The sequence below is a fragment of the Cherax quadricarinatus genome, chromosome 5 (genome assembly GCF_038502225.1).
Source record: "Cherax quadricarinatus isolate ZL_2023a chromosome 5, ASM3850222v1, whole genome shotgun sequence".
NCBI lineage: Eukaryota > Metazoa > Arthropoda > Malacostraca > Decapoda > Parastacidae > Cherax > Cherax quadricarinatus.
In genome coordinates this window covers 55,471,871-55,497,469 of record NC_091296.1, presented here as the reverse complement: position 1 = coordinate 55,497,469, position 25,599 = coordinate 55,471,871, and the positions used below count along the sequence as shown (strand labels likewise).

Sequence of the window (25,599 nt, the reverse complement as noted above, 5' to 3'; positions counted from 1 at the left end):
TGGTACTTCATTATGAGTTGTCTGACAACAGACAAACAAAATTCACCATACGGTGGCCTGTTGCCAGTCTTTATTTGGTACATATTATATGCATTGAGCATTGAAATGTCCATGAGATGGAAGAAAAGTTTCATGTACCACTTGTAACTCTTACAAACACAATCAACAAAACCAATCTGCATGTCACATTTGCCAACCAAGCGCATGTTTTGTGTATAATCAATCACTGTCACTGGTTTTCAAATACGTTCATTAGTCACTTGATCAACTTTGCCATTGTCTTGCATTTCATTACGGTGAATGGTTGTCAACAATGTGACATCTCGTTTGTCATGCCACCGTAATGCCATGATGTCATTGGCAGTAAACACCTGCACGTCATCACCACGAGCACCTGCGTTGAGCCTGGGCATATGTTTACGATTAGAAGTCACTGTGCCACACACATCTGTCTTGTTCACTCGCATGAAATCACTGAGTAATGGGCTTGTGTACCAGTTATCGGTATATAATGTATGCCCCTTACCAAGATAAGGTGCCATCATGTTTCTCACTACGTCACCTAAGATACCCAATAACATCATGGTATCTTTCAATGTTTTACTTCCCGTGTATACAACAATATCCAACACCAGGCCACTGCCACAGTCACAGAGTACAAACAGTTTTATACCAAAGCGTTTCCACTTGCTCGGTATATACTGCTTGAATGACAGTCTACCTTTGAACAAAATCAAAGACTCGTCAATTACAAGATTCTTGAATGGATAAAAGTATATGCTGAACTTTTGTTTGAGATACATAAAAACATTTCTAATCTTGTATAACCTGTCACTTCTGTCAGGCCTGGTTTTGTCAGAGAAGTGCAACATACGTAAGAGTAAGATAAACCTGTTCACTGGGATGATTTCACTGAAGACCGGGGTAGAAATTAGCCGATCTGTGGACCAGTATGCTTTTATATTATGCTTATAGACATGAGGCATAAGCATTATTGTTGCAAAAAGCAAATACATTTCTGCAACAGTTGTCTCTTTCCACCTGTGTAGTCTTGACTGTGGTGATATGATCGTATTTGCCATGGTGTACTCAAAATACTTATTACTTTCCCTGGCAATAGTTTCCATCAGTGGCTGGTCAAAGTATAATTCAAAGAATTCCAGTTCATTGGCCGTGGTTCCAAGGGGACAAGTAGGTAGAATTCCACTTTGAGAGTCATCAAAGTGGTGGGGCTTGGGAACAAAACTGGGATTTTGCTGCCAATCCCAGATACGGTTTGCTGGTGGATACTGGACATCATAGGCTGGTTGTGCGGGTGGTTGTGGTTGTGGTGGGCTGGTGGCTGACGCTCCGCATTGTCCTTGAACTGAGGAGTCAGCAGCATGGGTCCCAGCCTGGGCTGGTGAGTCACGCATGGCGGTGCCACTACCATCACCACTACAACCATCTACTGATGCCTGTGGTCTATCCATGCCAAGTGTAGCCACATCATCCTCATTATCACTATCTAAACCTGGTGTAGGGCCTCGGGATGTACTCCGTCCCCTGGGCACAGCATAGGGTACACTACCCGAGCGCATGCGGCGGCGTACATACCGACGCTTCACTGGTGAATGATTCCTCACTATCACTACTCGAATGATCGTCAAGCGCAATAAAATTGCAATCCACGTCACTATCATCATAATTACTGAAGTCAGAGGCCTGGCCATGTGAAAATGTTAGTTTTCTCTTGTGTTGAGGTACAACTGACCGTGAGTCATGAGTGCCCACACCAGAGGTAGAAGGTTGAGGATCGTCAGGGTTTTCTGCACTATTATCGATATCCTGGTCATTCCTTTCGGTCACTAACTGATCAAAGCCATAGAATTCATCTTCATTTCCACTTCCATCAGTGTGAGAACTATCAGATAGGAAGAGGAGAGTCCCAATTTTCCGTGGAGTGAGAGCTGACTTGCGACGAGGCATGGTGAACAAGGGTAACTGAGCCGGCGTTCCCACAATGCTATGCAGGCGCCTAGATTTTTTGTTTATGGCGCACACCCACCATGCAGACCCGTTCTCTCACATGTAGGCCTATGAGTGCTTTCGAGCTAAATTTGACGGCGCTAGAATTTTGGCGTAGATCTACAGTTTGGACACTCAACGTGAAGCCATAGATCTATGGGACGGACCCTGAAAGGGTTAAGAAGGTTCAGCTGGCTGTGACAAGTTGCCTTCAGAGAGGTAATGTGAGGTTTCCAGGATAACCTAGGGTCAAAGAGAAGGCCTAGAAACCTGACGGTATCATGTTCACGGATACATGAGCCATAGAGGTACAAAGGATGATCAGAAATGACAGAGCGTCTAGTGAAAGTAATTTGGTGAGTTTTGGTACTGGAAAATTTAAACCCATGCATGGTGGCCTAATTGGAAACACAGTCAATCGCATGCTGGAGAGAAACTGTAATGAGGTAACAGTCAGCGCCTGCACAAGCAATAGCAAAGTCATCAACATAGAGTGATGACCAAATATTGGATGGAAGACTAGAGGCCAAATCATTTATAGCAAGGAGAAAAAGTGTTGTGCTCAGAACACATCCCTGGGGGACACCTTCAGCTTGGACGAAGTCTGGGGAGAGCACATTATTAACCCGAACACGGAAATGTCTGGCAGTTAAAAAGTTCTTAAGAAAGGATGGTAGATTGCCTCGGAGGCCTAAGGAGTGGGCTTGGGCCAAAATATTATACCTCCAAGTTGTGTCATATGCCTTCTCAAGGTCAAAAAATATGGCAATAACTGAGTGGTTATTCGGAAAGGCATTATGAACATACGTATCCAAGTGTAGTAAGGGGTCTATGGTAGAACAGCCCTTACGAAAGCCATATTGACTAGTGGAGAGACTGTTGTGTGTCTCAAAATATCACATTAAACGTTCATTTACCAGATGTTCCATCACTTTGCAAACTGCACTGGTAAGAGCAATGGGACGATAGTGGGAGGCATCATGTCCCGTAGTACCCGGTTTGCGGAAAAGGAGAAAAATGGCAGATTTCCATAGCTGGGGAAGAACTCCTTGTGGCCAAATAAGATTGAAAAGGTGTAAGAGGACTGCAAGGGCTGACTGATGTAAATGTTGTAACATCTGAATATGAATGTCATCAGGCCCAGCTGCCAATGATCGGCAAGCTGAGAGTGTCGCCTCCAGTTCCTGAAGTGTAAAAGGGACATTATATGGCTCTTCTTTGAGAGAAGAAAAGTCCAAGGGTGCTAACTCTCTGGCAGACTTTGAGGAAAGAAATGAGGGGCATAGATGAAGCCCCCGAGAGATACAGATCAGATGATTGCCAATTTCAATGGCAACGTCAAGAGGGTTTACTACATCAACACCGGCGACCCGCAGAACAGGAGCCAGGTCAGGAGAGTATCACTCAATTTCTGCACTTTTTTCCAGACTGCACTCATAGAGGAAGCAGAGGTGATGGTGGAAACATAATCTCGCCAGCAAGTGCGTTTAGCGTCACGAATGACACGGCGAGTGACTGCACGCTTCTGCTTAAAATCAAGAAGTCTCTCAGCGGTTCTATTGTACTAGTACCTGCCCCACGCAGCGTGTTTCAAACGTACTGCACGGGCACAAGCAAGAGACCACCAAGGCACACACTTCTGAGAATGCCTGCCCGAGGTTTGGGGTATAGAATGAGCTGTGGTTAAAACTGAGGATGAGAAGAGGTGTAAAAGCTCATCAATGGAGGACAAAGAAGGAACCTCACTAAAAGCAGTTAGTTGTGAGTAAAGGTCCCAATTTGCTTGATCAAATTGCCAACGTGAGCTACAAAGAGGTGGTGAATATGAAGGAGAAGTAAGAATGATCGGAAAATGATCGCTGTCATGTAAGTCTGGGAGAACAGACCAGGTGAAGTCTAGTGCGGTAGAGGAAGAGCAGACTGAGAGATCAATGCAAGAGAGAGTATGAGTACAAGAATCAAAATGGGTGGGAGTACCTGTATTTAAAACATGGAGGGGGTGGGTAGCAAGAAAAGCCTCCAACTGAATGCCACGGGAATCACAGTGAGACCCCCCAGAGGAAATGATGGGCATTAGAATTGCCAAGTAACAGAAGTGGTGGTGATAAGGATGAAACAAGAAAGGCAACATCCGGGATAGATAATGCCCGAGAAGGAGAAAGATACAAAGAACAGAGTGTATACCACCATTGCAAGTGGATATGGGCTGCTGTGTAATGCAGCGAGGTACGGACAAATAGCTGATGGTATAGAATATCAGTGCGTAGAAGAAGGGCACTTTCATTAAAGGTTCTATCAGGAAAAGGATCTGAAGAATACAATAAATTATAGCCTGAGATGGGATAGATAACAGCAGTAATTTTGGTTCTTGTAAGCGAACACCAACAGGAGAAAACTGGGAGAGCAACATCTGAAGCTCACCTCGATTACCCCTGAAGCCGCGTATATTCCACCACAAATAGGCCATGATTGGCAACGATGAAGATACCAGAAATCCGCAGGTAAGGGTACCTTCGGGCTAGAGGGGTTAAAAAAGTCCACATGCGGCGGTAGCGGAAAGCGTTCAAGCAGCAAAGGAACGGTACGCTGCGAAGAAAGGAGTTGCACAGATGGAGGAGAGGAAAGAGAAGGAACAGGGGGTGGATCAGTGTCCATTGATGGGTTGGTCTCTGCAATATATTCAGAGCTAGCTTCAAGTGTTTCGGAATTCAAAGACGTCGTATGGGAGACAATATTGGAGATGGAAGGAGGAGGGTGAGTAAAGATTGGAACCATAATGGACTGTACCAAAGTAGGGGGGGACGAAAGGGTGGAGGGAACTGGAGAAGAAGTGTGGGAAGGGGACTGAAGAGGCAGAAACCTGGGAGGTGGCAGAAGAGGAAGAAACTTGGGAGGGGACAGAGGAGGAAGGCACAGCACGAGGAGGAAGTTGAACCTCCACACTTGTAACAGAGCCAGTGAGAGGGAAAGAACCAGGTACAGAGACCGGAAAGGTAAAATGAGGAGGTGGAGGAAGGGAAGAAGGGGTTAAAGGAAATTTGAGCAATGGAGATTTTTTGGACTTCTGAGAAGTAGAGGGACGAGTGGGAGGAGGTGTCGTACGAGGTCTTGTCGATACCGGGGCTTGTGAGGGAGAGCATGAAGAAGTGAGAACAGGCTGAGGCGTTGAAGTAGGGACTTCTGAGCCCAGGACAGCAAAAGAATTAGAGACAGGAGTGACTATGGGAGGGGTAACCACAGAGGAAGTTGCAGAAAATGGGGCCGCAGAAGTGGGGGGATGCTTAGAAATACAAGAATAAGAAATACAGGGCAGTCTTCCTTGGAGGTGCAGTTGAGAAACTGCCATAGAATAAGGGAGACCTTCAGCTTCTTTGAGGCAACAGATTTCTCGCTCGTTTAAGTAGACCTGGCAACGGCGAGAGTAAGAAGGGTGAGCCTCATGACAATTAAGGCAAGAGGGAGATCGACTACAAGACGTATTAGAATGGTCATCAGCACCACAGACTAGGCATTTGGCTATAGATCTGCAATATTTCGCAGGGTGACCAAATTGCCAGCAGTTTCTACACTGTTGTGGTGTAGGGCTCACCTTACAAACATGTAAATGATGTCCTGCTACATAAACAGGGGATGGGAGTTCATTGCTGTCAAAAGTTAATTGAGCCACATTGCAAGGGTAACATCTCCGTCCGCGGGCAGGAAGGACGTAAGTGTCTACTTTGAGGATTGGGAGATCTTGGAGTTCCAGCTGTTCGAGAATGTCATTGCCACATGTCTGGAAATTCTGTTGGATTGTGGTATGGGGCAGAATAACAGTACCACTACAAGAATTGAGGGAATGATGTTTTTCGACAATGACAGGAATAGTATCGATATGTGTAAGAAGAGAAAGATCACGAGCTGGATGGCATTCTGGGCAGTGATGATGCGGGTACCGCTCTTAAGAGCGTGAAAGGAAATATCACTACCAACATGGCGTAGGAGCGCTTTGCCAATACTATGGTCGGAAAGATAGGTAATAGAGGAAGTTGGTCGTAAAGAATTTAGTCCATTGTGCATTCCAAAACTGAGTGTGGAAAGGGAGAGTACGACGTGTCGGTCTTTTCTGAGTAGAACGAGAAGGTGGCAAAGAAGTATCGTCAGGCAACTGTCATTGGCATTTAGGAGTGGGACTGGAGTTGGTCCGACGTGGGATGGGTTGGCGATTTGAAAATTACCGCTGGAAGCTGGAGGCTGGAAGCATAGTCGAAGGAGAGCGGAGGTCATACAAATCGAAGGAGTCAGTCGAAACCCCGGCACCTGAAGTGGGTGATGAAACAGCACCAGCAAAAGGTACAGGGGCATTAGGAGTGTCCAAAGAGTGGTCAACAGATGAGGCGCGGTCAGAATGGGGTGCAGTAGTAAGAAGGGGCCCGGGGGTAGCGGGGTCATGGATTGGGTCTTCCATGGTTAGCTCACTTCTTTCTTTTTGTTTTTAAGAAAAAAAAAGAAAGAAGAAAAAAAAAAATAAAAAAAAAAAAAAGAATAAAAAAAGGGGGGACTGGGGAGGGATAGTTCCTAGGAGGAATGAAAGGGCCAGAAATCTCCCTCCGCACCCAAGAGGACCTCAGCACCACAAGTAGCGCAGATGCAGCATGGAACCCGTGCCATACCCTACCCTTCATGCCAGTAAACCAGCAATCTGGGATAGCAACCTCACATCCGCTGAGCTACCTTGGTGGACAAAAGAGAAGGCGGCTGGATATCCGCCACGAAGCATACCTCCTTTGGCCACCACCCCTGGAATCCGAAAGGCAGCCTCCAGAGATACACCCGTCACCCGAAAGACACCCAAAGCCACCCCCCGGAAGACCGGAGAGGGATTGGGACATCCTCAGGTGATCCAGATTCCACGGCAAACTACACCACTGCCAAGAACCTCAACGGAATGGGATGGACCCCGGTACCCCTTCCCCTACCTAGGAACTAGCGTGCCTGTGGGAAAAATCCCAAAGGCCAAAAAGAGGAAGGGCAAAAGGGAGGGGTGGGGAGGAGGAGGAGGAAAAGAAAAAGGGAGGATGGGATAGGGAAAGGGGGGATTGGGGGGTAATTAGGTTCAGTCGGAGGAAGAAGACCAAGAGGTCCAATTCCTCAGACTGATAGCCTCTTTACCACGATAAGGAGCCCCCCTTAAAGAGGCAAGAAAAAGTAGATATCATTTACTGCCTGCATAGATCCATTAAAGTACTGGAAACATCTCAGAGAACTGGGAATGTATTCTTTGGAGTGAAGGATAGATAATATATACATTTAAGCCTACATATTGTCATAACATACTGGAGCAAGAGATAGGGAAGGAAAAGTAAAATAGATCCAATGAAAAGGTGCCATGGGTACAATACAAGCTTTGCGTCAACATCCGTGGCCCAAGATTTTTCAACCTGCTACCAGGAGAGATGAAATATTGCCAGAGCAAGTATAAAAGTTTTCAAGAGGAAACCTAACCACTACCTCCAACAGGTGCCAGATCAGTCAGGCTATGATGGATATCTGGGCCAGCGGGCTGCCAACAGCAGCAGAATTGTTGAATAGACCGGGCTGCGATGGTAGTAAAAATCAGGAAACCGGTCACATTATTATTATAATCACTGGGGAGCGCTAAATCCATAGGGATTGTACATCGCCTGTGGGGGGGATGGAAGGTATTCAGGCTAAATTCAGGGACCTGGAGGACAGATCCAATTCCCTAGATCAAGAGCACCTCACCAGCATCACAGAACCTTCCTTGAGGGGAAAACCGGTCACAGGTATAGATTGTTTCACCATAAGATGAGTGGAACTGTGTATATGTAGTTAGCATTGCAGTTTAGAAGCCAATTTGGTTGTTTTAATCCAACTTTGATGTTCTGAGGTTGTTTAATCTGTCACATAAGTTTTGTTTTTAATTTTATGATCAATATTTTGGCAGTTTAAGGTTGAAGAATTACATGAGTATAAATGAATAAGTTATACTTATTTATTTTATTTTTTTTTATTATCACACTGGCCGATTCCCACCAAGGCAGGGTGGCCCGAAAAAGAAAATCTTTCACCATCATTCACTCCATCACTGTCTTGCCAGAAGGGTGCTTTACACTACAGTTTTTAAACTGCAACATTAACACCCCTCCTTCAGAGTGCAGGCACTGTACTTCCCATCTCCAGGACTCAAGTCCGGCCTGCCGGTTTCCCTGAACCCCTTTATAAATGTTACTTTGCTCACACTCCAACAGCACGTCAAGTATTAAAAACCATTTGTCTCTATTCACTCCTATCAAACACGCTCACGCATGCCTGCTGGAAGTCCAAGCCCCTCGCACACAAAACCTCCTTTACCCCCTCCCTCCAACCTTTCCTAGGCCAACCCCTACCCCGCCTTCCTTCCACTACAGACTGATACACTCTTGAAGTCACTCTGTTTCGCTCCATTCTCTCTACATGTCCGAACCACCTCATGTAGGTGGTAATTTGTGCATAATGAGTAATTTGGTGTAATCGTTTGAAAAGAAAATTATTGGGTACATTTGCTGATGGGTTGCACATAGAACCACCTTTTTATGTACTTAGTATTATGTTTATTCCAGAGTTCTCCCATTTACATGTTTATACAGGGTGGAACTAAATAACTTTACATATTTTAAAGATAAACTAATCTTAATTACATCAAATAAAAGGCATTTTAATGCATTTTTTAAATTTACATACAGACAAAGCACATTTCTATCTGGATGGCTATGATAACAAACAGAACTGTCAGTACTGGGCGGCAGGGAACCTACGAGAACTATACCCAAGACCTCTCCACATCTCAAAAGTAACAGTGTGGTGAGGTGTCTTCACGATAGGAATCCTTGGTCTTTACTTTTTTGAAGAGGGGGGGACCACAGTTACAGTAACAACAGCGCGCTACGTCGACATGTTAAACAATTTCCTGCATCCAGAACTCCAAAGGAGGTGCGGGTACACATGAGAGAAATGGGTTTCCAGCAGGATGGTGTCTAATTAAGGTATGTAAATTTCAAAAATGCATTAAAATGCCTTTTATTTTTGGTAATTAAGATTTGTTTATCTTTAAAATACGCAAAGTTATTCAGCTGTGAAAAAATGTGTTTTCTCTGCTCCACCCTGTATGTTGCTTTTTTTATATATTATTTAAACCATTCCAATACAGCAATTGATAAATACAGTGGAACTTCTACTTGAGAGTTTAATCCACTCCATGACCTTGCTTGCAACTGGATTTGCTCATTTGCAGAGTCAAGTTTCCTCATTTAAATTAACTGAAATGCAATTAATCCATTCCAGTGGAATTCTGTACTTCAATAATTTCGCTAATATCAACTCTACGGCTTATTTATCTATCTCACTTCATCTAATATGAGATAATAAACAATATAAATAACATAGAAACCTGATATATACTCTAAAATGAATAAATTATGTCATTCATGTAGTGGTATGCGGGGGTGTTGGCAGTGGACGAGAGTTTGTCTGGAGACCAGGCAAAATACTTCATGAATAATTTTGCTAATATCATCTAAACGGCGTATTTATCACAGTTCATCTAATGTGACATAAACAATAAAAATAACGTAGGAACATGATATATATTCTAGAATGAATAAAATATGTCATTATGTAACAGGTGGAGGCAGCCACAACTGCTCCCTCTTTGTTGTGGTAAACACTGCCATCTAGTGACGGCCTTTTGAAGCCATCTATTATTATAATTATTATATGTAGTACATTACTATTATTATTAAAGATTCGCCGGTATTCTCCCGGCCCGGGCCTTTTCCAAGTGGTGGCCCAGCTTTGGTTCTCTGTCTAGGGAGTGTCTGAGACCTAAGTCTCCCGTGGAAGGAGGCACAAGTACCCCCTCATCTTTGGGACCAACTGTCCCCAGGCCTAGCCACATTCCCTGCCCTCACAGAGCTCATAAGGAGAAGCTAGGCCTTTCTGGTCTGCCATCCCCACTCCAAGGGGGCTAATGGGAATGCCAGACTTGTGAGCTGCAAGCTCAGGCTCAGGCACCTACCCTACCCTAGAAGGGCTGGGCATGGTGTCGATCACACATTATTATTATACATGTATTATTATTATACATATTATATTATTATTATTATTGTATTATATTATTATACTATTATTATTATTATATGTATTATTATTTACTGTTATTCCTTATTGCAATAATTGTGTAAATAATGTCAACCCATTCACGACTACAAATTGGAATGGACAGTGACGTCATTTGTTTACTCTGAAACATACCCAAGCAATGGACCATGTCTCCTATGTTGAGCTCAGTTTCAAGGTACTTTTCATCATGAAAGCAATCAGAATCATATCTGTTTCTGTAATATATCTTTCATTTATCAAATGAGACCAAAAACACGAGAATACAACCATAAAAACCATACAAAAATACTGCTAAGGGGTGGCTAATTGCTGAGAAGAGAACTCCATTATTTATGCTTAGATTTCTTTCATTTTTGTTGTACGTTAAGAAGCATCTTTCCATCATACATTGCCCAAGTTTCAATAAGATAGTCCAACAAACAAATGAGATACAATTCCCGAGATCAAGAGCAAGAGCCCCTCACCAGTGTCAAGGAACCTGGCTTGAGGTTTGCTCGCTTATGGAAATTTTGCTCGCATATGGAAGCAAAAAATCGACCCATCGACTGCTCGTATTTGGAAAAACTCACACGTGGACATGCTCGCAAGTAGAGGTTCCACTGTATATATATAAAAATACAACCAGGCTCAAACACCGTGGTACAATCCAAGCCCTAAACAAGCATCCTCGCCACATAATGGCGACTTAGGAACTACCCACTACCCTAAACCACTCCTCCTCTTAAACCGTTACATATCATCACATACATAGCTTCACAGCCAAATTAACATTGGTACAATTCATAGACATGGTATGTGTATGTCCGACCAACACTCCTCAGTTGCAGACCGTCATGCACACTAACCCCCCCCCCACATACATGCAATGATGTCATGCAAACCCCCCCCCCCTCTCCCTGGACCAAGACCATGGTCCTTTGTTGCAAAGATAAAACAGGCATAAGTTATCAGCATACATATAATACACATAAAAATACCACATATGACAGTCGCAGACCGTCACTCACTCTATTCCCTCCTGACCCCCCCCCCACCACCATCTCAGGGCAACATTGAATTTATCACACCTACACGAGCACATAATGCACCCCCCAATGGGGACAACAGGACAGTGCATTGAAACCAAGGACCCACCCCCCTAACACTACCCCACCCAGACCCCATACTGGGTGCCACAACATGATGATACATAAGCCCCAATGACAATTACAAACATGATAAAATATATAATGTCTTGCCAATAGACCCCTGGCTGTGTTTTAAGAAGGCACTGGACAGGCACCTAAAATCAGTACCTGACCAATCTGGCTGTGGTTCGTACATCAGCTTGCGTGCGGCCAGTAGTAACAGCCTGGTTAATCAGGCCCTGATCCACCGTGAGGCCTGGTCTCAGATTGAGCTACAGGGGTATTGACCCCCGAAACTCTCTCCAGGTAAACTCCAGGTTGCCATCCAGACAAGCCCCCAAGCACCGCTGGGTGTACACCCGAGAGAGGGCACAGGCCAACTCCCTGTATTCCACAAAATGGCCTGCAAACCCCATACATGATGACCTCGATGGTGTAATGAAACCCTCAATCCACACTCTGATCTTAAGACTGCACACTATGTAGGTTGTGTGATATAGTAAAGAGTAGAAAATTCATTTGTATATTAGTTGTTGTGAACCTGACGGTACCTACAGGGGACGGCTGAAACGTTGCACCTTAACACACTGTTAGCTGCCTCATACCTTTTGCGCGCACAGGAGCAGGTAGTGGCATACCCATACCTACCAGACACTACTTCGTCTGCACATGGGTCTCTAATACTTACAGCGCATGACCCTCTCAATACACACAGGCCTGACTCCCTTACACTAACGCCACACACGCTGTCAAGCATGCCATACGTACACACCCAGGAACTGGTATCCCACACTGAGGGCCCACCTCTCCTCAGCCTCTACAGCTCTCCTCCAACCCCATCTGTCTCCAAGCAGCAAGCCTGTCAAACCCCCCTGACAACCCTCCCTTACAAAGCCAGCATACCACTCACAGTGAGGCTCCTATATCCCTCCAAAAACCTCTCCTCCCACGACTCCTGTATGTTTCTCCGAGTTCTACACACCATGCGATAGAATGTTGCTGCCAGTACCCTCTTCCTCACTTCTTACTCACCCCCTGACCTCGCGTTCCACGAGACATACACAAAATCCACCATTTCGTATGTGGTCGCCCTTGCTACCCCCTTAACCTCCTCCCCACGTCCAAACTAAGCACCCTCAGCACAGATGTTTCCCTCCCCCCACCCTCGCCACAACACGGCTAATCCAATCCTGGATCCCACCCAACTCCTCACAAAAGTACACTGCATGAAATGCAGTGTCTTCACCCCCACATGCCCCGCACCTCCACTCACCACCCACCCACCTGTCCCTCAGTACTGCACTGGATGGCAAAATTCCATGCAGAAACCTGAACATTACCTCTTGCACCCTGGCTTGTATGTGCATTCTACCAAAATGCTTCCAAACATTCCCCCAATCATACACTGGGTAAATCCCCTTCCACCTGCGCTACCACACTACCCGTGATTGCCCTATACAAAATCCCCGCCCTGATTTTACCCGGCTCCCTGGCTACTGCCACTGCCCTCAGTACCACCTCACACTCCCGCAACTCCACACCATACAATTCCTTCAGTGTGTCATGCACCTTCTCCAGCCGCCCCCTATGCAAACCCCCTCCTTGCAAGACCTCCCGCCGAATGAACATGCATTTAACCCTCCGCCTTAAATCCAAGAGTCCTAACCCACCATGGCGCACTGGCAACATAACCACCTCTCTACACATCCAGTCACACCCAGAACCCCACAAAAACCTAAACATCCTCCTCTGTATTCGCCGGCTCACTGTCCCAGTAAATTGGAAAACATTTTGCTGTACGACAGGATGTTCACCACAATGGCCCGTTGCACCAGGGTTAAGTGAGTCGGTCTCAATGCCCCCAACCTACCCTCGACTTTTGCCACTAACCTATCTGAATTAGGCTCCCATGCCCAAGCAAGGTCCCTCCCATAAACAATGCTGCAAATCTTCAAGCTCTCCACCGACTTCTACACCACTGGGCAACCCCACGTCACCCTCTGCTCCCACGTCCCCAATCCCACCATAAGCGACTTCTCCGCGTTCACCACCATCCCAGTCGCACCCCCATATAACTGAGCGACATTGCCCAACTCTCCCAAATGCGTCTCTTCCTCCACCAAAATTGTCGCGTCGTCCTCGTACCCCACCAACCCCGGCCATTCCCTCGCCACCCCGCTCTCCTCTCCACTACAAATTCGTTTGTCAACCAACCTATAAAAGGGGTCCTGTACGCATGCAAACAATAACTGGGACAACGGGCACTCCTGTCAGAGACCCTGTCCCATGTCAACCATTCCCTTACATGCCCATTAATCTCTACATCCACGCACACCCCTTGGTAAAACATATCTACCCACCCCACTATTTCCTCCCCAAAGCCCTGTCAGAGGAATATATTCCTTAACGCTTCCCTCTCAACCATATCATAGGTCCCCTTCCAATCCAAAGCCATCAACCTCCCCCCCTCCTTCTGCCCTCCCTTGTTGCCTTTACAAAATCCCAAAGGATGCCATGTCTCATTACCATAGATCTCCCTGGCAGATCGAATTGACTCTGCGAGACAACCCTGTCCACCACGCACTTTAGGCGGTTTCCCAACACTTTTGCGAAAAGCTTGTAATCTGCACACATCAGCGATATAGCCCTGTAATCCCTGAGTGTGCTCTGCTTCATCCCCTTGGGCACCAGCACCACTACTGCTGTTGCCTGCCTCTCCCCCAATGCTCCCCCATCCTTCATCTCTTTCAACAGCCTAACCAGAAAACCCCTCATTCACTCCCAGTGCTACACATAAAATTCACACAGCAACCCATCAATCCCCGGTGCCTTACCCTTACACCACCAACGCCCGCCAGATTTCCTCCTCCTTGATGGTGTCTCCCAGCGCCGTATGATCACTCCTCCCTAGGTGGCTCTCTATGCCTCCACACACCCCTTCCAAAGCCTCCCTCTACACACCATGTCATTTCCAATACTCCACAAACCACCGATTGGCATATACACCCATACCTTCTGTTGTCGTCAGCACCTGCCCCCCTTAACCCTTTGAGGGTTTTGGTCGTACTAGTACGTCTTACGCGTAGGGGTTTTTGACGTACTAATACGCATAAATTCTAGCGGCCTCAAATCTCGCGCGAAAAGGCTGGTAAGCCTAGGTGTGAGAGAATGGGTCTGCGTGGTCGGTGTGCGCGGTAGAAAAAAAATCTGGGACCCAGTGGTGCATTGTGGGAATGCCCTCTTAGTAAACAATGTCCACCATGCCTCGCGGTAAGAAGGTCCTCACTCCTCGGCGAATTGGGACACTTTTGTTCCCCAGTGACAGTTCTAATAGTGATGGAAGTGCCAGTGAAGATGAGTTTCGTGGTTTTAGTGAGGTTTTGACCGAAACTAATGACCATAATATTGGTAATAGTGAGGAAAACCCAGACGACCCTCAGCTTTCCACCTCTGGTGCTGGGCCCTCTTGTTCACGTTCAGTTGTTCCAGAACCCAAGAGGAAACTTCTATTTTCCCAAATCCCAGACTCAGATAAGAGCATGGGTGATGATAGTGATAGTGAATATGAACTACAAGCTCTTCAAACTAGTTCCAGTAGTGATAGTGAAGTGCAATATTCCCCAGTGAAGCGCCAGTATATACGACGATATATGCGCTCTGGTAGTGTGCCATATGTTATACCAAGGGGAAGGAGTGTATCTCGGAGTACATCCCGTGGCTGTACAACAGGAACAGACAGTGAAAATGACGAAGATACTGTTGTAATTGGGATGGAAAATGTGCGTGATGGTAGTGGTGCCGGCGGTGAGGCACCAGCAGTGGGCCATGCTGCCACCCACGCTGCCACCCACGCCGCTGCCTCAGCTGATCTAGAACAAAGGCCACCATCCCCCACTCACCCACCACACCAGCCTCCACAACCACAACCTCCACAACCACAACCACCTGTCATTGTCCAGTACCCACCAGCAGACCGCACCTGGGATTGGCAGGAAGCTGTCAATTTTGTTCCAAATCCCCACCAGTTTGATGACAGCCAAAGTGGAATACGGCCATCTTGTGCACTTGGGAACAATGCCACTGGACTGGAATGTTTCGAGTTATACTTTGACGAACCACTGATGAAAAGTATTGTCATGGAAAGCAACACATACTACGAGTACACCATGGCAAACACATTACTTTCACCAAAATCATGTCTACACCAGTGGAAGGAGGCAACTGTGGCTGAGATGTATCTTTTCTTTGCCACAATAATGCTTATGCCACATGTGTATAAGCACAAAGTGAAATCATACTGGTCAACAGACCCCCTGATTGCAACACCAGGTTTCAGTGATATAATGCCAGTGAATTGATTTGTGCTAATGTTACGTATGCTTCACTTCTCAGATAAAACCAGGCCTGACAGAACTGACAGGTTATATAATATTAGGAATGTGTTTGTGTATCTGAAACAGAAATTCAGTACGCATTTTTATCCCTTCAGGAAGCTTGTAATTGACGAGTTTTTGATTCTGTTCAAAGGAAGACTCTCTTTCAAGCAGTACATACCAAGCAAGAGGAAACGCTTTGGTATAAAGTTGTTTGTGCTTTGTGATTGTTACAGTGGTCTGGTATTGGATATTATTGTGTACACTGGAAGTTATACATTGCAAAATACCAGGAAGTTATTGGGCATCTCAGGTGATGTGGTTCGAACAATGATAGAACCATACCTTGGTAAGGGGCATATATTATATACAGATAACTGGTACACAAGCCCTTCACTCAGTGATTTTTTGCGAGTGAACATGACAGATGTGTGTGGCACAGTGCGTGCAAATCGGAAACATATGCCCAGGTTTGACGCTGGCACTCGTAGAGGTGAGGTGCAGGCGTTTGCTGCCAATGACATCATGGCATTTCGGTGGCATGACAAACGAGATGTCACACTGTTGTCATCAATTCACCCTAATGAAATGGCAGACAGTGGCAGGCAGCATAGAGAGAGAAATGAACCCATTCTAAAACCTGCAGCTGTGATTGATTACACCTTCAACATGCCTTCAGTGGACAAATGTGACATGCAGATTAGGTTTGCTGATTGTGTTCGCAAGAGTTATAAGTGGTACATCAAACTGTTTTTCCATCTTCAGGACATTTCCATGCTCAATGCTTATAATATGTATAAGATGAGCACCAGAAACAAACCACAGTATGGCGAATTCTGTTTGTCTGTCATCAGACAAATAGTATTCAAGTACCAAGGAACAGCACCTGCAATTGACTGCCCACCAAATTATCAACAACTACCTGCTCGTCTGAAGCATGGTGATCACTTCCTGGTAAAACTGTCTGCTACTGCTTTGAAGAAAAAGGCTCAGAAGAGGTGTTACGTCTGTGCACATACAAAAAAACGCACACAACAACGCAGAGACACTCGTTTTATGTGTGAGGAGTGTAAAACTCCACTGTGCATGACACCATGTTTCAAAGAGTTCCACAGGCTGCAGAACTTCTAGAAACATTCCCTGTGACTGTATATGTGTATATAAAATATAGAAAAATAGTAATAAACAACATTTCATATTGTTTGTTTGTGTAAATATTTTCTGTAAACAAAATAATGACAACAGTGTTTACGCCCTTATTGTGTAGTATTGAAAAAGAAATAACTTACAAAATACTGATCATGTCGGCCTCAGAGGCCATAAAAGTTACTCAGAAAAAGAAAAATTGAAAAATAATTGAAAATAGTCCATAAAAAAGTAAATAGAAAAATACCGGGTGACGGCAGTCGGCGATGTTACCATATGTTGTTCAATTTTGGCAAATTTCACGCCTCCATATCTCGGTAAGTATTGACGTTAAAATTTTTTTGTTTAGCCTATAATGTTTAGAAAAAAAAACTCTATTTTTTCATAAGAAAAAATATATTTTTTTTTTTTTTTTTTGAAATTTGGCCGACCCTGAGAACGAGTTTCGGAGAGGGCCTGTCGACCCTCAGAGGGTTAATAACCCCCACCTGTGTCCAGCACCTTCAACTGCACCATGGTGGTGGCCCATCTGCACTGCTGCTGACCATGCAACACACACACACAGATGGCTTGTCACCCCAAAACACTTCCTCCACCCCTGCCTGCACCCTCACGGCCTCAAAATGCTCATCCTGCAAGTCCCTGATCCTCCCCTTCAATGCTTTAACTGCCTTTACTGGATAAATGCTCCCCCTTGCCCCCCTACCATGACAATCCCTCAATCTGTACTCTAAATAATTAGTCAGCTTGTAGCGCAGTTGATTAACTCTCTTACCCTCCCTTAAATAAAAATTACAAATCCTAGCCTTTGCCACCCCGTCCCACCAACGCACCAAATTCTCAACCCCCCGCTCCTCTATCTCTAGCAACCCCCAGAAGTTCACGAATCCACTCACCGCCTCCTCCTCCATGAGAACCTTCGTGTTTAATTTCCAGTAACCTACGTGCCAGCGCGCCAGCATCAACCATCCTATCTCCGCCACGCATATTTTACCTCCGCCGGTGCATATTTTACAGTGTTACCCCGACACAAGAGGAGGTACACCATGAGCAGGTCACACTCAAGAAGCAGGAGACCTAAGAGAGACAAGAGCAAGAGGTCATATACGAGAAGGTCGAGGTCTAGAGAGAGGGAGCTGTGCAGACATAGAGACTGAGAGAGGTCCAAGGAACGACCCTTCAAGGCCAGGTACACACTGGCTCCTCACTATCAGTAATCGTATTTGATTACGCTAACCACCTGTGTTTTTTGTATAGAGAGTACTGCACATTTATAAAATGATTTTTAATAAGTGCATGTGCAGAGACAGGTACACACACTGCACCATAACCCCAGTGGAAAGAAGTCACTTTGACTTTTTTGGGGGTTATCCTAGGTAATTACGCATATGCTGCTATGTATGATAATTCATGTAAATGTATTTATGTTTACATGTATCTGAATAAACTTAATAAGCCAGACAAAGTGGCTTATGTTACCAACCCCTAAAGTTAAGATATGGATTTTTAATCCGGAGGGTTAGCCACACAGGATACCCATATAAAATCATCGAGGACTCTTGTCTTATTTCCATTGTGGTTCTTTAGTCTTGTCCCCCAGGATGCTACCAACAACAATTGGCAAACATCCAGGTACTTAATGCTAGGTGAACACTGCTGTGAACAGTGACAGCAAGTGTAAGGGAACATGTCCAACATTTCCACCCATGCTGGGGATTGAACCATGGGCACTCAGTGTGTGTGAGGTGAATGTACTGCTAATTGAGCCACTGTAAGTAAAGTAATGATAGAAAAACAAAAGTACTCTTGTTAATTTCTTGTAGATGAAACAAAATAAAATAGGGTCTTTGTTATACCTGCCTTTATCCATCACTCACTGCCACCCTCCAACTACATGAATATAGCAGGCTGATAGGCAGCAACTATCCTGTCAGATATTACCAGCTTGGTAAATGATAACTTTATTCCTACAGAATATGCTTTACAGTTAAGAAAAAGGTGACATTATTGATATACTTTATACAAAGTCCCCCTCAGGGAAGGTTCCTTGATGTTGGTGAGGGGCTTTTGATCTAGGGAATTAGATCTGTGCTCCAGTTCCCTGAATTAAACCAGAATACCTTCCATATCTCACAGGTGATGTATAATCCTACAGGTTTAGTGCTTCCCCCTTGATTACTATTATAATAATATATACAAAGCCCCTGTTTATGCAGAGCATTTTGGACAGATTAAAAAATGAGCTTATAACTACTGGAATTTTTTTGTATGCAATGTTTTGGAAGTCTTAGTAAAAAACTTTGCTCTTAACAATTATGGAGTTTATAACAAATGTTGGACAGATACAACCAGGTAAGAACCAGAAATAATGGATTTAAATTAGATAAATTTAGATTTAGAAAGGACATAGGTAAGTACTGGTTTTCAAACAGTTGTGGATGTGTGGAATGGTCTTCCGAGTAGGGTGATCGAGGCTAGGACCTTGGGTAGCTTTAAAAGAAATTCGACAAATATATGAGAGGGAGGGGCTGGATTTGATTGGTGGTGTGGGTACAGAAGTAAATTCTTGGGGAGTTTAGGGTAGGGGTGGTTTTGATAAGGACCTGCTTTGTATGGGCCAGTAGGCCTTCCGCAGTGTTCCTCCATTCTTATGTTCTTATGTAAGAACTGCAAGAAGCCCCTGTCATGTGTCTTCAGCTTTCTATGGAGAGGGAGCATGGACACAGGGGTCATCCCACACTTGCTAAAAACAACAGACATAGTCCCACTTTACAGAGGTGGCAGTTAAGCAGTTGCAAAGAACTACAGACCGATAGCATTAACATCCCATATCTTAAAAGTCTTTGAAAGGGTTCTAAGAAGCAAGATCGCCAACCACCTAGATACCCATCAGTTACACAATCCAGGGCAACACGGGTTTAGAGCAGGTTGCTCCTGCCTGTCCCAGCTACTAGACCACTATGACAAGGTCCTGGATGCTGTAGAGGATAAACGAAATGCAGATGTAGTATATACAGACTTTGTGAAAGCCTTTGACAAGTGTGACCACAATGTAATAGCGCACAAAATGCTTGATAGAGGAATAACAGGAAAAGTTGGTAGATGGATTTGTAATGTCCTAACAAATAGAACACAAAGAGTAACGGTAAAGTCCGAGGCAGCTACAGTGAAAAGCTCTGTTCCACAAGGCACAGTACTCACTCCCATCCTATTCCTCATCCTCAGAGATGTAAGCCATAGCTCTGTGTCTACCTTTGCAGATGACACCTGAATTGTCATGACAATGTCCTCCACTGAAGACACCGCAAGACTCCAAGCAGACATCAACCAAATCTTCAAATGAGCCACTCAAAACAATATGAAATTCAGTGAAGAGAAATTTCAACTACTCAGATATGGAAAACATGAGGAAATCAGAGCTGTATCAGGGTACATATACAACAAATTCTAACCACACAATAGAACAAAAAAGTAATGTGAAGGACCTGGGAGTGATAATGTCAAAGGATCTCACCTTCAAGGACCACAACAATGTATCTACTGCATCTGCTAGAAAAAATGATAGGATGGATGATGAGAACCTTCAAAACTAGGGATGCCAAGCCCATGATGATTCTCTTCAGGCTGTTCTCTCTAGGCTGTAATACTGCTGTACACTAACTGCCCCCTTCAAGGCAGGCAAAATTGCTGACCTGGAAAGTGTACAAAGAACTTTCGCGGCACACACATAAGTACGATAAAGCACCTAAATTACTGGGAATGGTTGAAGTCCCTTGATTTGTATTCCCTAGAATGCAGGCGAGAAAGATACATGATAATGTACACTTGGAATATCCTAGAGGGATCGGTACCAAACTTGCACACAAAAATCACTCCCTATGATAGCAAAAGACTCGGCAGGAGATGCAACACTCCCCCAGTGGCAAGCAGGGCTCCAAGAGTACACTGAGAGGCAGCACAATAAGTGTCATGGGCCCAGGACTGTTCATCTGCTTCCCAGTATACATAAGGGGGATTACCAATAAACCCCTGGCTGTCTTCAGGAAGGTGCTGGACAGGCCCCTAAAGTCAGTACCTGACTAGCCGGACTGTGGTTCATATATCAGTTTGCGTGCAGCCAGCAGTAACAACCTGGTTGATCAGACCCTGATCCACCATGAGGCCTGGTCTTAGATAAGGTTGCAGGGGCATTGACCCCTGAAACCCTCTCTAGGTATAACCTTGTGTTTGCCATTCATTGCCTTGTCTGCTTCTAAAGCCTGCATTAAACTGTCACATTATTTGGAAGAGTTAGCCAGAAATATTTTTTCATATTTGAGCAATAGTCCTAAACACCTAAATAAATATAAAGAATTTCAAGCATTTACAAATACCATTCCTCAAAAAATTTTCCACATTAGCTGCACAAGATGTAAGTACATGTAATGATGTAAGTAAAATCAATATTAATGATCTTTCAACATATACATACATTAGGATAGATGACATTTATTGTGGTGCCATTGTGGAAAGCATTTGCTTGGATGATTCAATAAAAATTTCCTAGAAAGAATTGCAAGAATTTCAAGTAAAGAATTTAAAATTTTGTTTGCCTTACAGAGCAGATGTTTTAGCACTTTTTATCTTCTGAAATGTTTGCAAAATTGGAGTTGCATGAGGCATTAGACCCACCAAAAGAGCTTTGTGATAAAATGTACAAAAAAGATGGTATAGTGATGAAGCAGTTGAGGAAAACATTCTCTTTTAACAAACTATAAGGTAAGTTGAATGTATTTCCTCAATTTCAAAGGTTTAGTAAGATGAAATGTAATGTAAGTTAAATGTATATTTTCTTTTTTAAGATGCTTTATAAGGTATATGTATTGGTATATAAGACTTGGTACGTTTTTGTGTTTTTTGGTACCTTTATGCGAAAAGTTTGGTACAGTACTGTACTATTACAGAATAAATTTTTGCAGCCCTGCTTGTCGGCAACAGTGGCGTATATGCACCAATGATATTTACATTTTACAGTTTATAAATGCCAAAGTATGATTGCTTTTTATTTTTTTGTACACTAGTTTCTTACAATATAAAATGTGTTTCAAGGTATTATAGTAGTATACGTACTTAAAAAATGGGGAAATGTTCTATCCACAAGGAATACGTATAGTTGTTTCAAGGTATATTACTCCTCAAAAAATGGACATAAGTCACATTGTTTGTCTCTATTGGGTTATTCTAGGTTAATCATTTATGTTATGTACAGTATTTCAAGGTTTAATACTCAATATAGTCACATTGCTTGACTATATTGCTAGACTACATTAAATCTACATAGTGTGTACTTTTGACTGAATTCCACAGTTAGTATCATGAAACTGTAATAACATCTGGGATGAATAAGATATCTTCCTGGCAGATCCACATCCTATGTGCTGGTAGGGAAGCTGGGTGTGGAACAACAGGTCCTTGTTTAATTGTTTACAGTATTTATGCTAGTTAGGCAGTGTTAACCTTGAGGCACTATGTGGACCCCTCTGGTCTTAGAAATATTTTCAAAGGCATGAAGCGGTTGGAGGAGACCCAGTTAAAATTAAATTAAAATTATTTATTTCTTTAGAATCATACAAGTGCAGTAGTTATACATTTGAAATAGTTACATTTTGAGCATTATTTTATAACGCAGATAGAAGTTGAGACAACATAAGTCTCAGAGCCACTAATTATGCAAATGCATTTCAGGCAAACTAACCATAAACCTTACTACTTATATTTTAGACATAGAATAAATTTTAAGTCAATATAGCTTGGGTAATTCATTACAGTCGTAAGTACAGTGAGACAGATTGCAAATGAAGAATTGGCAGGTGTCGTATTTGAAGACATGAAAAACTGTGCGTATTAGTACATCAAACACACAATCATCAGTTGCATACTGGTATGTTGGACACAGTTAAGAGGTAAAGTCACTTGTTTCTCTTCAGAATAAAATAGTACTCTACACTAGCAACCCTTTATAAGGCAAGCAAAATTACAAATCTTGAGAATATACATTATTATTATAATCAAAAAGAAGCGCTAAGCCACAAGGGCTATACAGCGTTGAGAATGTACAGATAGCCTTTTCTGGCAGTATAAATTAAGTCTAGCACCTAAATTATTAGGGATGCTTGAAGCCCCTTGAACTCTATCCCTTGGAATGTAGGCTAACAAAGATAAATCATATATTATTCCTGGAAAATTCTGGAGGGATTGGTCTCAGATCTGCACACTGAAATCATTCCTAATGAAAGCAAGAGGCTCAACAGATAGTGCAAAATATCCCCAGTGAAAAGCAGGGGGTGAAATGAATAATCAGTAAATATAAAGGACCAAGGCTTTTCAACATGTGCCATTCATGTGTAAGAGGAATTACCAGCAGATGCCTAGTTCTTCAAGAGGGAACTTGATAAGTTCCTTAGGTCAGTCCCTGATCAGCTGAGCTGTGGAGCATATGTTAAACTGCATGCAGCTAGAACCAGGAGCCTAGCTGAGTGGGCCCTCAACCAGGAGGCCTGGTTTGAGATTCAGCTGATGTGATGGTAACAAACAGGAATTAGTGATGAAACCTTACTTTAGCAGACTAATAAGGGAAAAAGGTGTCTGGTAATGCCAGTTGTATGTTAAATCCAAATGAAGAGATTACCATTCTATAATTATAAAATAACAGATATTTCTGGATTTAATGAATTTGCTCATTAAATTCAAAATTAATTTACCCCACAGTTCGTAACAATAATGTGCAATTCTGAAAATAAGTAACTTTGCTAAATCCAGAATCAATTTACTCAGTAGGGATGTACTAGTAATGGATAATTCTGAATTTAATTAACTCTGCCCATTGTTTCTGGACATGTCCAAATTTTTTTTTTCTTAAATCTGAAATCCATTGAAAACAAAGTTTCTTTAATTGAGGTTTTGTTATTCATAAATTTTGAATTAGCAAGGACCTCTTAATAACTTAACCCTCTTAAATCTGGGAAATCAGCTGCACTAAGCTTCATAAGAGTACTGTAGTCTGCAAGCCATTATTGTGTTGTGGGAGAAGCCAGTCCTACTGGATAAGGAACTTTATCCAGTAGCTCTTTCGGCAACCAGAGAAGCCCTAGAGAAAGTTCATCCGTTCCACTGGTAGTATTGCAGATCACCCCTGAATCTGATTCCAAATTTTCCATAATGTGAAAGAGGAGGGATGATCCTTGCTGGAGCATAAAAGTGGTTGGCAGCTCCAGGATAAGGTCCTAAAAGTAGCTGCAACTTCAGGCAATATAGTTTTTCAACTGGGTCTTTTATAGCACTTCTGAGTGATTCAGTAGATTCTTATTTGAAATGGTACAAATTATTATTCTTTTATATCACCTCTGAGTGATGCAGTAGATTATTTAAAATGGTACAAATTTTGTTGTCTAGGTAACATAGTAAAAAGATTTAACAGTATTTGATTTTTATGGATTCTGTTGGAGGATTTTGATTATATGTGTGGTTTAATAAATAATTTTCTATTTTCATATATGTATCTGTTGTGCTTTTTTTTATGTGGTCTATGAACATTATCACTACTCATGCAGGTAAAGCTTTCAGTTACATATTTGTTAGGTTATTTGTATTCTAATCAAGCTATCAATACTCTTCCAGGATTATCCATTCCTGAAGGAGCACAACCGGCCAGCTGGTGGCATGGTGGTTGATAATGGCCATTCGGTGGTGGTATGTAAGGACTGCTACTCTTCGCTCAATAACCAGGTGAGTCTCCATCCCCCTTTACCGTCTGTGCTCGGGTGTGTCATCCCACATCACATCTGGCTGTGTGGGTATCCTTATCCCAGCCTTCGTTTCATTTCTTTACATTAATGACATACATGACATATCTTGGCCATATTTTCAGTCTCCACATCAAGTTGCTGTTTGCTGCGGGTTTGCTGAAGTCAGGTAATGGCATCTTCTGATAACGCATGGACTTTGATGTTGCAGGATCTTCCAATTACTGATAATGATGAAATCTGGTGTAACTTATCTCACATGTACAGTACATAGAGTTGGAGAGATGGGGAGTACCAGTGGAGAAGAGGCAGTACAACTGGATTCAGCGCCCTCCGCCGCCAGAATTCCAACAGGGCACCACAAGCAAGCCCAGCCAGGGGCCCACCTTGGGCATTCAGTCCATGTTTGTGGAGCCTGGCTCATCTAGCCCAGGCTCTCATCCAGGGACTCCCCCTGGGATCTTGTCTCAGCCAGGAGGTGGGGGCAGCCCCAGGGGATCTCATGGCCCAGTATTGGGCTCTCCCAGTGCGGTACGTGTGTCTTGGTTTGTGTGGGCGGCCACCTACTCTTACCCCATCAGCTATGCTTCAGGCTCACCTGCTCACTGAGTACAAGTGATGCTGTTTCACAGATGAAAATCAGCTCTAAATCTTTTAATGAAAATAAAATATCAGCTGTATTTAATGTTCTTGTATACAGTATATCTTGTTAGACAGCATATTAACAACTTGATAAAGTTTGTGAACAGCTATGCTTATAAATTTTATTTTTGTAAAACTGAAAACTTGCTTAGTTTTATGTAAATTGACAGTATTGCAGGTTTCTGTTCAGCATTAAACTAATGTATAAATATTTTCATTGTTTGAGCATAGCTCTTGGCTTGGACATTGATGCATTGCTGTTCATAAATTATTTTTAATCATTTACTGTTGCTTGCTATTCCTCATTAGACAGCCTCATACCCGTCTGGATTTTTGGGAATCTCCTATGACGTACTATAATGG

General features: G+C 43.4%; 1 protein-coding gene across 5 annotated transcripts in view; it reads left to right on the top strand.

Annotated features, from left to right (window-relative positions):
* Positions 1 to 25,599, top strand: part of LOC128685029 (uncharacterized) — a 191,121-nt gene that overhangs the window by 158,604 nt on the left and 6,918 nt on the right. For 4 of the 5 annotated variants that reach the window (XM_070102208.1, XM_070102225.1, XM_070102220.1 and 1 more), the window contains exons 3-4: positions 24,470 to 24,577; positions 24,862 to 25,125. In XM_070102208.1, coding sequence (XP_069958309.1) covers positions 24,470 to 24,577; positions 24,862 to 25,125 — 372 coding nt within the window. The remainder of the gene's footprint in view (positions 1 to 24,469; positions 24,578 to 24,861; positions 25,126 to 25,599) is intronic. The other variant, XM_070102229.1, reaches the window with a different exon arrangement.